The following is a 12448-nucleotide window of genomic DNA, read 5'->3' on the forward strand; positions in this document are numbered from 1 at the left end:
GGGCGGGGCCATCTGCTGTGATTGGTTGGGGTGAGAGAAACATAGATCTTACTGTAACGATCATAGCAGGTGTTCAGTAGAGCAGAGCAGATGTTTGGTGCTGACACTGGAGCTGCTTGATTTCCTGTTCCAGGGGAGGTTGTTCGTGTTGAGCATTAGAGAGGTCAGTGGGAGGAGTGATCTGTGGGAGCCACACTCTCAGGCTTCAGACTGTAAATACTCAGTTTTTCTATTCTTGAATCTGTGTGATGTCATAGAGAGCAGATTGCCCTAATATGGTCATGTCAGACGGCCACCCTGACTGTGAATGCAGAAGCCCCGCCCACTTCTATGTGAGCATTTAGGAATACAAATAAGGAGGCTTACATGAGTCAACTTTAAATGTTTATGCATTTCATATTTTAGTTTTAATTGTAGAGGGAAAATGACAGAAGCTGCTTGGCTAAATATGACTCCACCCACCAGCTTCTGATCAGCTGCAGACTGACAGGTGCAGCAGGTGTAGGTGATATGTGGTGTAGATGTGCGTCCTGGTTGCATTGCTGCAGTGTGATGTGGCGGTGGGAGGAGTCGTGCTGTTCCGTGGTGTTTGCTGCTAAACGACCTCAGCAGGGAGGAAGCTGCGGGGCTCTGGAAGATTAACTTTTTTTTCACCCCCAGCTCACGAAAGCTTTGGGGAAAGAAACCCACATTTCACCCGAAATATCGCACTCGGGAGGAGATGTCTCATTTGTTCTCTTCTAAGTGCTGTCATTTGTGATTTTTGCTGTCGTTTCTCTTGACAAGTGCATTTTGACACCTGGTATTTGGTTCATAACAAGCCTGTGAAGCAGCCACAAGGAGAAAGATGTGCAGTGCTGCCTCGGCCGGGTTATTTCGGTGTAATTTCTGTGCTGTCGAGTGGCTTTCAGCCTGTATTTGTGTTCCAGAGTGGCTGCCGGAGCTAATGACTGCATCGCTGGTGGGCCAAACTGTCCATTAGTCCTCCAAGGTGAGCGGAAGCAGGCATTTTTGTAATGCCTTCCCTGCTGCCGTTGCCTAAAAAGCCGCGTCTGATGTTCTGCATGAGAGACAAATCCCATTTGTGTCCCGGGCAGTGGGCCTGGATCCGCCCAGCTTACAGTCAACACTGACACCCGTCCAGTAATCACCTTAGTTTTGGCTGAGCGAGCACGGCGAGGCTCGGCGGGCTGGAGATGAATAAATATTCAGTGATAAGGTTAAAGAGATTATCTGGCGAATGACTTATTTCATATAAGTACCTCATACAAAGTCAGAGCAAATGTCAAAGTTGTCGTGGGGGGGCTTTTAGTTGGCCCTCTAAATGCGGGCATAAGGATGCTTGTGTGTGTTTGCCGGTCACAGACTTTGTTGTGGAGCTCAGAGTCTGGTCTGTTACAGGATATATGGGCATCAAATCTGCTGTGGATGATCTGGGTCCACACAAGATCAATGTTTATCTTCCTGGTGACCTTTCCTTGAGATCTTAGCTGCTTGGACTTGGTGAACATCACCTATCAGTGTGGGGATAAACCCCTAAACTGCCTGTTCTCTTACAAAACATTACCACACTATAAAATATTTTCAGTTTTACTCGTTTATTGATTTTTTTGTGCAAATTCTAAAGCAGAAAATTCCCCTCCTGTGTAAAGCGTCTTCTTTTACACCTTGAAGAGTCGGTGCCACGTTATTAAAGTTACTACCAGAAGAACTCCCCTCAACAGAAGCTGTCTGATAAAGTGAAGCAGGCTGAAAGATCTCAACCCGGAGCACGCCACGCCACGATCTAAAGAACCAGCTGAGAACCAAAGTCAGTGACATCATCAGTCTGAAAGGTCACAGAACCACAGTGAGAGCCGTTATCCACACGTGGCGGACACCTGGAACGGTGCTGAACCTTCGACCATCGACGACGTCAGAGGTCATGATTCAACAACAAGAAAGAGAAGAAATGGCCTCCATGGGAGAGCTTAAGGAGAAAACTACTGCTGACCAAAAAGATCACAAAGACTCATCTCACATCTGCCAGAAAACATCTGGATGATCCCAAAGAGTGTTTGAGCCCCGTCACATCTGATGAGAGATCATCACAGCAGCAGCAGACGTGGTGGTGGTGTGGGCTGCTCTGCTGCTTCAGGACGACGCGCTGTAACTGAGGGAACCATGAATCTACCAGAAAACTCTGAAGGAGGATGTCTGCTCATCAGTTCATGCCATGAAGCTCAAGAGCACTCGGTCAGCAGGACAATGATCCAGATAAATTTGGAGTTGCCAGCACTAAATCAGACTGAGATGCTTTTCTTCATGTTGGAAAACCCGCCATGTGTATATATCGCCAAAGGATGGACTCTGTCATATAATACTAATGTTTCACAAACCTGTTGGCAAGGAAGTGTATCAGATTACAATATGACGCGGACATTCATGCACGCTTTTATTTTTTTGGTTCATGACGTTTCCTTCGGCTCCACCATCAAAATGAAATGTTGTCTTTTTCAAAGGACCTGATTAAAAAAAGCCAAATCTGCAGACCACACTGATGTTTCCCATGATGAAACCTGTTAAATGAACAATATTCAGGTGGATCTGCTTTGTTGTTTGTTCTGCTCAGAACTTTAGTGTTTCTCTGATGCGACGAACACGACGCCCTCCAGGGACTCTTGCTAACCGCGTGTATTTGAGCCATAAGATCTCCATCTGCAGAAACCTCTGCTTCTTAATGAAGCGCTCATCGGGAAAAATCAATCTGCTGCCGGCTCCGGGCCCTTAATAATGAAAAGAATACGTCTGTTTCATATCGAGACTGGGACGGTGCAATTAAAGCTTCAGCTGTGTGGCTGCAAACAGTTTGTCGCGTCCACATCGAGCACTGAGAGTCGCCGTGTCATGTAATAGGACTTGATGCAATAAAGTTTCAGATGCATTATTAACAGACGTGGCTTAAATTAAGTAAAGTGTAATAATGCTGTCAGTGCACAGCAGCCTCCTGTTTACAGTGTTCAGCTGTCGTCATGAGGAAGAGTATGTCACTGTTTTTACAGGATAACGAAGGTTCACTTGTTTGAAAGTCTGCTGACATCTTTCCCGTGAAGACGGAGAGACGAAGAAGAGCTTTGTCTGCAGAGGAAGAAATGGCTGATGAGTCTGGTCGCTGTGGACTACCCTGCTGGTAATTATGGGATGTCTGCTGGAAGTCTCAGAGATATGATGAGGGGAAAATCCATTCAGTGTCCATCTCGTCCTTTTGGGGACAGGTGGAGGTGAACGTTGGGTCGCAGGCAGACTGTGACATTTGCGGGCGCTCTGGGCTCTACGTCCTCCTGAACATGAAGGAGGCTTCTCATCTGTCCCCACTTTAAAGGACGACTTCCTGCATCTGTTGTTTTCCTGTAGAAGAAGAGACAAAGAGTTGGAGACAGAAATGGTTAAAAACAAACTGATGGGAAGGCGTCATGGTGGGAATCTGAGACTGTGACATTTGAGGCTCGTTGTTGATGGAAGTGGAAATTACACGGTTAAACTTTTCGTGAATCCAGACGTGGTGAGTCATCTTATGACTTTCACAAGAGTGATAACGTTCATGTCAGAGTTTTGCGTCTCTATAGAAGTTACGTCTTTCCTTTTGTTCAGCTGCTCTGCAGTTACAGCGTCTCAGAGACAAAAGCCCTTTTCACTTGTAACGACTACAGCCAATATCCTGGAGGTGCCATCTGCCTGTCTGTGAGGAGAGTGGCTTTCTGGGGTGAATCCTCCTCTTTGCTGAGGTCCTGCATCACAGAAGGGCCACGCTGGTCTGAGTGGAGCCTTTAGGACCACAGTGAGCTCAGTCTGTGGGTGGTGCTGGGTGCTTTGACTCCACAACGACAGCACAGCTGCTTGTCGATGGTGCAAAATGTCCTTCCTTATCTGGAGAGCTGACACAGTTTGTGAAGCTGTGTTAGAGATCAGAAGAACACAGCTGGGCGGCCGTGCCTGCTGCAGCGATGTCCTCGATCTCAAAGGATACTCCTTTAAACATGTGTCTGTATTTATTCATCTTCATCTCCTGAACAGACTAACCTGCACCTCATCATGACCAACAGCTGTCAAACTGACCGTCTGTTATCAGTTGTTGCCACACCCATAGATAAGGTTAGCCCTTCTCCACATCCTCGTATTGTGAAATGACCTGCGTTTGTTTAGATTTTTGAACGCGCTCCATGTTTTTATTCTTGGTTCTGCTAGAGCAGCTTTGCACGAGTCAGATTATCAAAATAATATCTCTTTATCTCATTCTGTACCTTTGTATCTGAAGCCATCAGGCACGCCTGGTCTTCATATCCTCGAGGGAAAAAGGGAAAAGCCAGCCTGTGTTCAGAGGAGGAACCAATCCTTGCTTTTGAAAGTTGTTAATCCAGTTAATCCTGGAAACAGAGCAGATCACCCTGACCTTCATGCCTGTGATGAGTGGACGGACACTTCTGCACTCATATTTCAGTTGTCTAACGATTCCATATCCACAAGTCGTACAGGATGTAAATCTCTCCTGTTACAAGTGTAGTAAAAAGGTTCTGTGTAGCTTCAGGGAACCAAATGTAGATCAAACAGAAAGCGCTGGACGGGCTCATTAATGTCAGATATTACAGATGTTATCAGTACGGCTCCTTTTCTTCCCCTCAGCAACAGCAGATCATTTCTTTGCCGTGAACTCTCGCAGCTGACTGCTGTTATTTGTGGTTTGTTTGGTTGCGTAATAATAATGAAAATAATGAGTTTACCTGGCAGGAAATGCATGAAATCAATCGACGGTGCACGCAGACACAGATGTCTGAGATATCGTTCTCACACTGGCCTCATACTCAGATGATTTCAGAAGCAGCTCTGCAGATTGACGCCGTTTGTGTTAATGAATGAGTTTTGCTGTACAGGTCGGCCGTGAGGTTTGTCCCCCTGCGGCCTGACTAGCTGCCATCTTAGTCTTAGTTTGCATTTCTTGCACAGACATTCTTTTATTGTTGGGTTGATATTTACTTTCATCACCTGCAGGCTCATGATATCACTGATGTCACTAACACTGATAGCATTGATTGGCTGTTGTCCCAGAGGGACCCACAGCACAGTGATACGAGTGCAGGTTTACAGAGAGCACAAAGTGTGCGGTAATTAAAACTCATCTCGGCTGCCTCAGGCATCCTTCTTCATCACCCGGGTCCTTCCTCAGCACCACAGCCCTCTCTTTCCTAAACCTCCATCATACTTAGCTGTGGGTCAGGGCTTCTCCACGGCCCCCCTCCCGCTTCCCCTGTAAAGCCCAGAACTGCTGCGGAGGCAGAAGTGGAAGCCGGTTTGTGGGGAAATCTCCCAGCGGCTGGCTGTAATCAGCGTTCCTGCTGCCTTGCTGCATCCTCCCCTGTGGATTTATCGGTCTGGAAAAGCTTTGGGACGCTAACATTAGTCACCGGCTGAGATGGAGTCCAGCCCAGAGACCCAGAAATTCAATTCTAGCAATTGGAGCAAAAGCACAGCACAATGTCTCGGCTTGATAGTGGCTGATATGCTGACCTCAGGTCTGCTCCGGGGCTCACCGCTCACTGAATCTGAAATTTATACCGTCTGTATCTGGCTCATCTGAATAAATTGAAGCGGTTAGTGGAATTGGGTTTGTTGAACTCCTGACAGATCTCTGAGAAGCTGCTTTTCGACATAAAGAGGCGTCCTCGCCCCGTGCACACACGGAGCATCACTCTCTGACTCTTGTTGCTCTTTGAAAGCAGCAGCCTTTGTTTCGTGCCCGCTGCAGTCTAATAACCCCAATAAGTGTTTGTTTATGATAACCTGCCTGGTCTGTTGCCACGGCTCGTTACAGAGCTCCTTCTGCATGTCGGGCACCGCCACGAATACCAATGCGACAGAGAGATGTGCCGCGTTAACTCGTTTGTCACCGCGTCAACAATATTAATGCCTTTCCTACAGACTTGATAAAGACCGCTCCCCCGGCGGAGTTTAATGTGCTGGAGTGCAGTTGTCGCCACGGCGGCGCGGACACCGGGTTCCTCAGACCGGCCCCGAGAACCACAAACCTCTCGCTCTCTTTAAGCTAGACGTCGTCATACTGCGAGATCTTTGTTTTTGAATCTTCAGCTTTAGTTTTCATGTAAAAGGAGCTAAAAATGAAAAAAGCTTTTATGATGGCAACAACAAACAAACGACAGAGAAATGGTATTCTGCCAATATTTTTCAGATTTGGTGTTTTTTTTCCTCCAAATTCACTTAAAATAAGAACTGAAACTGTTAACAAGTGTGGCTCAGGATGCAGATTTTACATTTTTGTGTTGTTATTACGCCTGCTTTTGATAAATCACTGAAAAATGTCTGAAAATGAGGCGAGAGAAACAAGAACTTGACAGCCACTCACAGCTTGTTTCAAGTAAACAGTTCTTTGTTAGTAGGCTCGTATTTATCTGAGTTGTCTACCCATGAAAAGCAGCTGTGAGAACGTACAGTGTGTGTGGAGAGTCCTTCCTTTCATATAATGTGTCAAAATCAAAAGACACAATTATTGATTTTAGTAGCTCATCAAAGCTGCTGATACTGAGTTTGTGGAGAGTCTTTAGGGGATGTTCTTGACCATAAACTGTGTTTTGAGCCTCAAGCTGACGCTGCTACCAAACAGACTGTTCTTTTTAAGGAAAATTAGATCTTTTAATGTCTCATTTGAAATGTTTCCTTTGTTTTACAGAAGTTTTATTGAATCTGTTATTTCTTTCTGTATCGCTGCCTGTAACACGACTCTGAAGAACAAGGTTGGGACTTTTCAAGACGGCCTTATTGTCCATCTATAACCAGCACTGAGGAAGGCTCATGTTATTGTTAATTGTTCGAACCATCGACTTCACGGTGAGTTTGACTTGTTGCCCTCTGGCTGTTGTTTTAGAGCACCTGTGAGGAAGACCAAAAGACTCCAGGTTTCCTTTATCCCGTCTCCTTAATGGTAAATAACTGTCTCGTTTTGTATTGTTGCCTTTGCTGCTAAACTAAAGGCTATTAAAGGTATAGACTGCATGTAAAGGATCATAGGACAGCAGTTCCTATGAGTAAATGTGCGTTCCCAGCCGGTTGGCCGGCGCTTGCTGGGTGAAATCAGTCTCAAAGAGGTCGGTGTATTTAAAAACCTCCCTATGATTGTTTTTCTTATATCTCATATTAGGGCTGTTCGATATAACGATATATATCGGATGACGATGTGAAAACGTCTATTGTTTCATTTTACGCTATCGTTTGTTTTCGTGGTGTTGCAAAATAAACTGTTTACATCAATATTTGTTCATCTTTCTGATGGTGACTGTAGTGGCTATATTCTTAAAGTTCTCTCTTTCTCTTAATTATAACAACAATAACATAATAATAATTTAAAATAACCGCACTACGGACGGACAAGCGACTGTTTTTACGCTTTGTTGTTAGCAACAATGACGGTAAACCCAGCGTGTGGCTGTTGAGATTTTTCAAAATAAACTGAAATGATGACAAACAGAAGGACCAGTCCAATCCAGGACCTTATTTCTAAACGAGGGGCTGCCTCTGGAGCATGGACATGGTTTGGTTGAAAAGTCTGACACGGACCAGAAAACTGTACGATGCAAATAATGCAGGAAAGTCGTCCCCACCTCAGACTCAAACACGGCAAACCTCTTCACCCACCTACCCGAGAATCACTTGAAAGAGTGTGGAAAGAGTTTATGGACGAGAAGCAACAAACAGCCGTCAGGTGCTGAAAATAAACCTCAGACTCAAACGTTAGAACAGGCTTTTCCTCGCAGCACGCCGTCTAATAGATACTCGGCCATTACAACTTATGTCTAAAATTATGTAGTTTCACGCGTCGGTCAAAACACTCAACTTCAGGTACACGACGCCCAGCTGGAAACACTTCACGCAAGTCGAGCTGCCCGGGATTTACAGAAAATGTAACATTTTTGTGATAAATATCATTGTTGGGACGATAAATGTCGTATATCAGGATATGAGATCTCATGTGTCTCAAATAAAGACGATATTCCCGGACACAGCACGTGCTCGGAAGAGTCGAATGTTTCAAGTATTTTGACAGTTTGTACGTTTTCAGCATTAATTGACAGAAACGAGTTTGTGAATCCAAACTTTGGTGCTGGAGGTTTGCTTAAAATGATGAAGCTGAAAAGTTTTGTGCCCACGTCCGTGAGCTATAAGCTTCTCGTGACTGTTAAACGCTGACGTTGAGGCGATACGCTCTTTTGCTGGAAAGCTGTAGAACTCAGTGAAGGTGCTAAATTATTGATAATATGCATTTTTTAAATTAAAAACCCAGAAAGAAGAGTAGTTTGGGGGCGTCTTCCTATTAAAAGGAGCTGTATATTATGATGTGGACATTTAGCTAACAAGGGGAGAAGCTCATTTTTCATTTACCCGTCACTTTGATGTGGGTCTCGCTGTGTCAGCCATTTAAATGTGCCAACAGGAAACTGGGAAACAAGGTCGTTTTAATGCGAGCGCCGCGTGGCTCGAGGTGTCGGCGCAGAAACGATTGGACTGTAAAAGCGAGCGGAAACCTTGAAGCTGCACATCGAGCTTCCTCTGATCGTTCGCTCTGTGGGTGAATTATGCGGCCGGCTGCATGGAAGTGTAATGGCAATATGTTCACGTCAGGATGGATTGTTATGGTAGGATGGATTTTCTGCACCGGCGCCGGAGTTTCCTCCCTGCAGCACATGGCGGGTGACTGATGTCTTACAAAGCCCGGCGGAGGCAGATCGCTGTGGTTAATAAGATGTAACGTACACGGAGGCCGTGGACGCTCCTTTATGTGAGGAGGCTGCAGCTCTGTGGTTGCTCCGTTTTACGTTGCCTGAGAAGTGTCCAAGCAGTCTCTTACTGTTAGATGCTGCTATTCTCATGATGTCTCACCTGTTCTTGATTATCCTCCATCCTCCTTTCCCAGATTCCTGCTCTGTCACTCCAACCCTCTGCATGCCATCAATCTTCTCTTCGTTCCTCCTCCCTCGCAGCCGTCTCCCTTTTCCAGTCATTGCTCCTCCTTTCAGAGTTCCTTCTCTCACCTTTACACTCCCGCCATTCCTTTCTCTCTTGTTGCCTCCTGCGATGCCTTCCCCCTCTCCTCTTCCTTTGTCTGCCAACAGTGGCACCACCACCGCCCTGTTAGCCAACAGCACCGGACAAAGTTAACCTGACTGTATCCACATTTCCCAAATACAGCACATCTAAAAGCACAAACCCAGCTGTGAACACGATGATGTGACCTGACAGCATTTCCATTTCCAGCACTTCTGTGAAATGATTTCTGTGCTGTGCAGGTCGGCAGATGGTGCAGAGAGCCGAGCTGCTTCTCTGCTCGTATCTCACTATCAAGGGATCAAGCTTCCAAAATGCTCCAGTAGTCCTTTAGCCTGAGTCAAGAACTGACCTCATTGTGTATTTTATAAATGGACATGTAATTATTTTTATCATCTGGTTGAACTTCTCGGGTTGTACAGTGTGTCTGCTGTCAGTATTTGTCTCCATGGCTGCAGACAGATTTCCCTCAGGGAGAAATCGAGTTAAACCTGAATTTTGTCCAAACACCAAATACACCTGTAGGTTGTTGTCCGTCCTGCTCCACTGTGTTTCCCTTTGTCAATGCGCTGCTGGTAAAACCCTATCAGCCCTGTTTAGTCTCTGATTGGTTAACTGTCAGCACCCAGTGACAGCAAACAGCCACCTTTTAAACCTAAAAGCTTTACGTCAAATATATAAAAAATCAGTTTTTAAAGAGACAGTTCACCCCAAAATTCCTAATATTTTCCCTCTGGCCTGCAGCGCCGTTTATCCAGCTAGACTTTTCTGTGAGTTTCGGACATATTGGCTGTAGATGCGTCTCCCTCCCTTGCCGTGTGCTGCCCTGCAGTATGACCACCAAACACGACTCGGTTACTCTAAAAAAGCTGTAAAAAAAGCAGAAAAGTTAAACTTGAGCTATATGAACATCAAACACACTGTTTGGCCCGTTTGGTCTGTGCTTCCCTGCAGACCTGCTGATCAGGCTGATGTTGTGGCTCTGTGAGCTGGAGGGATGCTGGCTGCAGGTCGAGAATCGGTTCGTGTACCGCTGCGCTCGCCCAGCACTGAAAAGCAGCAGCTGCAGTCCAGAGGTGTGGAAGTGCGCAGACCTGACGAGGCAGCTCATTAGTGCATCTGCAGCAAACAGTGCGATTCTGTTGGAACCTGAGTGCACAGAAGTCTCCCTTAAACATCTCCTGCAGGGTTTTTCTGTCTTCTTTGCTGAAAACTGCTTAAACTGGAACTCGAGTGCAAGTTTGCAAGTGAGATGATGGCAGTTTGTTTACTTCCACCTACAACTTGGATTCTTTTGTGCGGAGCCAAGAAATCAGTTTTCTTGGGAGCGTTTCATACTAACAGGGTTTCTGCAGTCTGTCTGCTGGTATGTTGGGAAAGTGTTTCTGCACCTCTTCGCCTCACAGTACTGAAAAACCTTCCTGGTATTGACATGCAGTATGCTGGTAAACTGCCACGTTGAATTGAGATGTTGAATTGGAGGAAGAAACAGATTAACTTGTACTTTTTTAATCCCTGAATGTGTTCACGCGGCCTCGCCGACACTCTCTGACTCCGGATGGGAAAGCGTGGAGGCAGAGTACAGTGTGCTTTGATGATGTTTCATCTGAAGTCTTGTGATGTGGAGGTAATAGCTGTGGCGGATCTCCAGAGTGAGGACGGCGGACGTGGAGACGAGGCTGTTAGCTGTTAGCCGAAGGCAGCGGTGCATGGCTGCCGCCGCCGCCGGCTGCTCGGTCATTTCACGCCTGTCTGGGCTTCCTGGAGCGCACCAGCAGAGTGGATGAAAAACTCTGTCAGGAGGGGAACGGGCTCAGCGTGATGTGTTTTCAGCGTTCGCTGTCGCCAAACCTGCGATAAGAACTCGCAAAAGGACAACTTCTTTGTGTGGCGAGTTTTTGTCAGTCAGGGTCGTTGGTTTACCCGCAGCAGGCAGGGCTGTCTCTTAATTTGGAAAGCATAACACATTTTTCTAAATAATGCAAGCAGCAATCATTTAGATCAGGTTTCACACACAAGACTCCAAATATCATATAATGTTTCAAATGTAATGGTTAAGGCTGCAGCGCCTTCAGCAGATTTTAGATGAATATTTGTTCGTCTCCAGCTCGAGTCTCCTTTGTGCTTTTCACTTTAATGGCGCACAAAATGTTCAGTTCCACTGATGCTTTTGTATCAAACATTGCAGGAACATCACTACCCCATGTTGTGTGCTGCGGGGCTCATTGTTCTTGCATCTTTATGACCTGTTGCATGTTTGTTTCCAATCCTGCTGCAGGTTTCATCTGCATGAGTGCTTCTGCTTGATGCTTTCAGACAGTTTTGGAGGTATAACTGGATATGTGCATGACCTTGGCACAAGCATTGTTACAACAGCTTTACTTATTTGTTGTAAAAATGCTTCTTGTCAGTGACTCTTGTGCGACTGGAAGCCTCCCTTTTGTTCCGTTTTATCTAAATTTTCTGAATTGCATTTTCTTTGTCACAAACTACAATTTTGGTTTTTGCAAATCTTTTTCATCTATGAAACCTTGACCACATTTTTTCTTGTTAATTGAGAATTAACAAGAAATAATGCCATTATTTTAATGCCATTTTTTTCCTTGTGAATTTCATGCTCCCCTAATGTGATGTCATAGTCATGTGGAAAACATCCATTTTCAGGTCAATGACTGATTTCAGTGTATCTGAAAAGTTTCACTTAACACACCTTGTTTACCTTTTTGCTTCCATGTCTTTCTCTGGCGTCTTTCTATTAATCTCCCGCTGCTGCATTGCCCCGCCTCCCCGCAGAGATCAATAAAGTTTAATCTAACGCAGTCTAAACTGAGCGCTGTTTATTTTCCTGCGTGTTGTCGCGGTCATGTCGACTTCCCGCTCTCATGTTCTTCTTCCCTGTCCAGATCTGCGATGGCTCAGCAGGCCACGGCAGGGCGACGCTGCCTGCGAGCGTTCGTTAGCGGATTCTTCGTCGCCGTCCCCGTAACCGTCACCTTCCTCGATCGATTCGCCTACGTGGCGCGAGTGGAGGGATCATCGATGCAGGTGAGATATCACAGCACACCCGCTTATCAGGGAGAAGCTCACAGCGTCTGCTCGCAGAGGTCAACGGGAGGGGAAGCCGCACTCTCTGGATGTCTGACTTTACAGATAAAGAGCAGGTCAGAGGTCAGAGCATCGTCACAGCGTGCTGAGGATTAGGAAGTATGAAGCCTGGAAAGCAGGTTTCTAACTGAAAACTCACTCCAGAGCATTTTTTAGCTGGAAGCTGCTCACGTCCTGCTTACACCCCAGATTCTGCGTTTCTCTTCGTCCTAGCACAGCGTCCGTAAAGTTTGAGTTTTAATAAGCATGAATTCAA

General features: G+C 45.9%; 1 protein-coding gene across 5 annotated transcripts in view; it reads left to right on the forward strand.

Moving 5' to 3' along the window:
* The window catches only part of immp2l (inner mitochondrial membrane peptidase subunit 2), a 177774-nt gene that overhangs the window by 6031 nt on the left and 159295 nt on the right, over positions 1-12448 (forward strand). The window contains exons 1-2 of one of the 5 annotated variants that reach the window (XM_063480440.1): positions 474-991; positions 11991-12132. In XM_063480440.1, the coding sequence (XP_063336510.1) occupies positions 11998-12132 (135 nt within the window). In that variant the 5' untranslated portion in view covers positions 474-991; positions 11991-11997. Of the gene's footprint in view, positions 1-473; positions 992-6858; positions 6877-6953; positions 6971-11719; positions 11752-11990; positions 12133-12448 lie in introns of those variants that run through there. The other 4 variants (XM_063480441.1, XM_063480442.1, XM_063480437.1 and 1 more) reach the window with 4 other exon arrangements.

This window comes from Pelmatolapia mariae, linkage group LG7 (genome assembly GCF_036321145.2).
Source record: "Pelmatolapia mariae isolate MD_Pm_ZW linkage group LG7, Pm_UMD_F_2, whole genome shotgun sequence".
Taxonomy (NCBI): Eukaryota; Metazoa; Chordata; class Actinopteri; order Cichliformes; family Cichlidae; genus Pelmatolapia; species Pelmatolapia mariae.